Genomic DNA, 3192 nt, shown 5'->3' on the forward strand with positions numbered 1-3192 from the left:
CTTAGACGAAGATCGCGGTAGTGCTCGGCGCCAACCATCACACCTGCCTATACACCGCGCGGGGTGTATGTGTTGATGCCATTGAGGGGAGGGAGGTTTCATTTATTTCTTAATTTATTTGTAGCACTTCTTTGCATTTTGTAATTCAACACAATGTCGAAATCATCTCTCAACTCAAATGCCCCCGTTTTCGTGCCTGGTAAGCGCTCTTCTCCCCTCGACAGCAGCTGATCGCTGATGTTTATAATTTTTCTTCTTTTTATTGCACTTTATCTGCTTCTTCTCTTATGAAGTCGCAATATTAAACGGGTTTTTCGGTTTTCCATCGTCTCCAACTCTGCATTGAGGTGTCTGTACACCTCATCACCAATTCACCCGAGGCGATCGCGCAGTCGGCCTTTCCTTCGTTTTTCTTCTTTTGTTTTTCAGCTTTGCATTTATATTTCTCTGCATTTGCGTTCCTTCAGGGAAGCCATTTATATATGCCCCCCCCAACGCCGATGATCGCTCCACAGCCACCCCTCCTCCCGTCTCCACACCCTCCCCCGAGCCTCAGCAGCAGCAGCAGCAGCAGCAGCAGCAGCAGCAGCAGCAGCTAGAGGAATTATGCAAAGGCATGGAGGCAGCTTCAGTAGAGGAGAAGACATGGGAAGATGAAGGTGCAGCGCCTTAGAAGTCTTCGTCTCTCTTTGTTCATTCTTGAAGCTCTTACACCAATCCATATGCATCTTTTGCATTAAATCTTGTCTCTAATTCCTTTTTTATCTCAACTACTATTCATCTCTTCTTGCTTATCTTTTTTGCTTGTCTTTTTCTGTTGAGGTTGTGCATATAAAATCATTTCCTGTATGAGCGTTAGAGGAGTAGGGGGGAGTTATCCTTGTTTGTCTGCTTGCTGTCTTTATGCATGCACTGATATTCTTTTATAGACATGCGTAAGCATTTGTATGTATTAATAATTAATAGCATTTTAACGCGTTTCTCTGGTGCTGTTATATTTTCAGCAGAAGAGATAGTTGCAGGTGCAGCATCTGCTGCTTCTTCCGCCCCAGCAGCAGCAGCAGCAGTACCTGCAGCAGCAGCCCCATCATCATCATCATCATCAGCAGCAGCAGCAGCAGCAGCAGGAGCAGCAGTAGCAGGAGAAGAGATAGAGGAAGGCGCATGCATAGAGGGAGAAGATGCAGGTGCAGGTCTGGGGCTTGCAGCCGCGAAGACAGCTAAAGCAGACCCAGATCCTCGTCCTCATTTAAATATTGTTTTTATTGGCCATGTTGATGCGGGTAAAAGTACAACATGCGGAAATATATTATTTCTTACGGGAGGAGTTGACGCAAGAACTATTGAAAAGTATGAAAGAGAAGCAAAAGAAAAGAACAGAGACTCGTGGTTTCTTGCGTTTGTTATGGATACAAATGAAGAAGAAAGACAGAAGGTACTATATATAAATAATATAGCAGCAGCAGCAACAACAGTAACAGTAACAGCAGCAGCAGCAGCAGCAGCAGCAGCAGCAAGAAACAGAATGTACGCAGCAGTTTTCTTCGTTTATAAAGTAGAAATGTCTGCATGCATTGGGGGAGGCGAAGATGAAAAGAATATATAAAATAAATAAATATTTATTCTTGTATTAATTTGCATGCAAATGCAATGCGAGTTGATCTGTTGTTTATTTGTTTATTTAATATTTTGTTTATTTATTTTATTTATTTTGTTTTTTATTTATTTATTTGTTTGTTAGTTTGTTTTGTTGAGTGCTCTTTTATTTTTTTTTCAAGGTCATTTCTTTCTTTACTCCTTTATTCATATATTCGTTTATTCGTTTATTAATTTATTAATTTATTATTAATTATTTATATATTAATTGATTATTTATATTATTAATAGTTTAATTAACATTATTCTTCAGGGCAAGACAGTAGAAGTAGGAAGAGCATACTTCAGCACCCCTAATCGCCGATTCACGTTGTTAGATGCGCCGGGCCATAAGGCCTTCGTTCCTAATATGATTGAAGGTGCAGCTCAGGTATCCATCAATACTATTCTTCTATGCATGCATGCATGCATGCATGCATGCATATATACAGTGCATGCATACAGTGAATGCATACAGTGCATGCATGCATCATCCATGCATGCATATATACATATATATATATATATAGAGTGCATGCATGCATGTAGAGAGTGCATGTATCCATGCATGCATATGTAGAGTGCATGCATGCATATATAGAGTCCATGCATGCATGCATATATACAGTGCATGCATCCATGCATTCATAGAGTGCATGCATGCATTCATAGAGTGCATGCATTCATGCATATGTAGAGTGCATGCATGCATTCATAGAGTGTATTAATATGGAGTGTATTTGTGTATTAATAGAGTGTATGCATGCATTAATAGAGTGAATGCATGCATGCATGTAGAGAATGAATGCATGCATGCATGCATGCATGCAATAGTGTATGCACTCTACCTAAGAATGAATGTATGCATGCATGCATTGATGTATGCATGGATGCATGCATGCATTGATGTATGCATGTATGCATGCATGCATCAATGCATGCATGCAGTGTGTATGTTGTATACGCGTTGTAGAGTGTGTATGGGTATTGTTTGAACAGATAATAATTAAAGTATTTAATTATTTTGTTTTATTGTTTACAGGCTGATGTCGGTGTCTTGATTATTTCTGCACGCAAAGGCGAATTTGAGACGGGGTTTGAAAAGGGCGGCCAAACAAGAGAGCATACACTGCTAGCAAAGACATTAGGTAATGTTATTCTTATTCTTTTTATTATTTATTATTATTATTTATTATTATTTATTGTTGTTGTTGTTGTCTGCTTCTTCTTGCTGCTGTTATCTTTCAGAAGATATACACTGCTAGCCAAGACATTAGATATTACTCTTATCCTTATTCTTATTCTTATTCTTATCTTCTTCTTATCTTTTTTCTTATCTTCTTCGTCTTTTCTTGTTGTTGTCTTCAAGGGAGCATGCACTGCCTTAGATATGATAATGAGATATTAGATATTACTCTCTTATTCTTTTTATTATTCTTCTTGTTATCTTCTTGTTTTTCTTCTTGTCTTCGTTTTGTTGTCTTAAAGAGACGTTACACTGCTTATATATATATATATATATATATATATATATATATATAGAGAGAGAGAGAGAGA

General features: G+C 38.3%; 1 protein-coding gene across 1 annotated transcript; it reads left to right on the forward strand.

Moving 5' to 3' along the window:
• Positions 1 to 153: 153 nt before the first annotated feature.
• EAH_00058060 (hypothetical protein) lies at positions 154 to 673 on the forward strand (the record flags this gene model as incomplete). Its single annotated transcript, XM_013393683.1, has 2 exons — positions 154 to 199; positions 468 to 673. 2 exons carry the CDS (start codon positions 154 to 156, stop codon positions 671 to 673), a joined length of 252 nt encoding a protein of 83 aa, XP_013249137.1.
• Between the last annotated feature and the right edge of the window lie 2519 nt (positions 674 to 3192).

Source organism: Eimeria acervulina, genomic scaffold (genome assembly GCF_000499425.1).
Source record: "Eimeria acervulina Houghton genomic scaffold, Eah_scaff1289, whole genome shotgun sequence".
Lineage (NCBI taxonomy): Eukaryota > Apicomplexa > Conoidasida > Eucoccidiorida > Eimeriidae > Eimeria > Eimeria acervulina.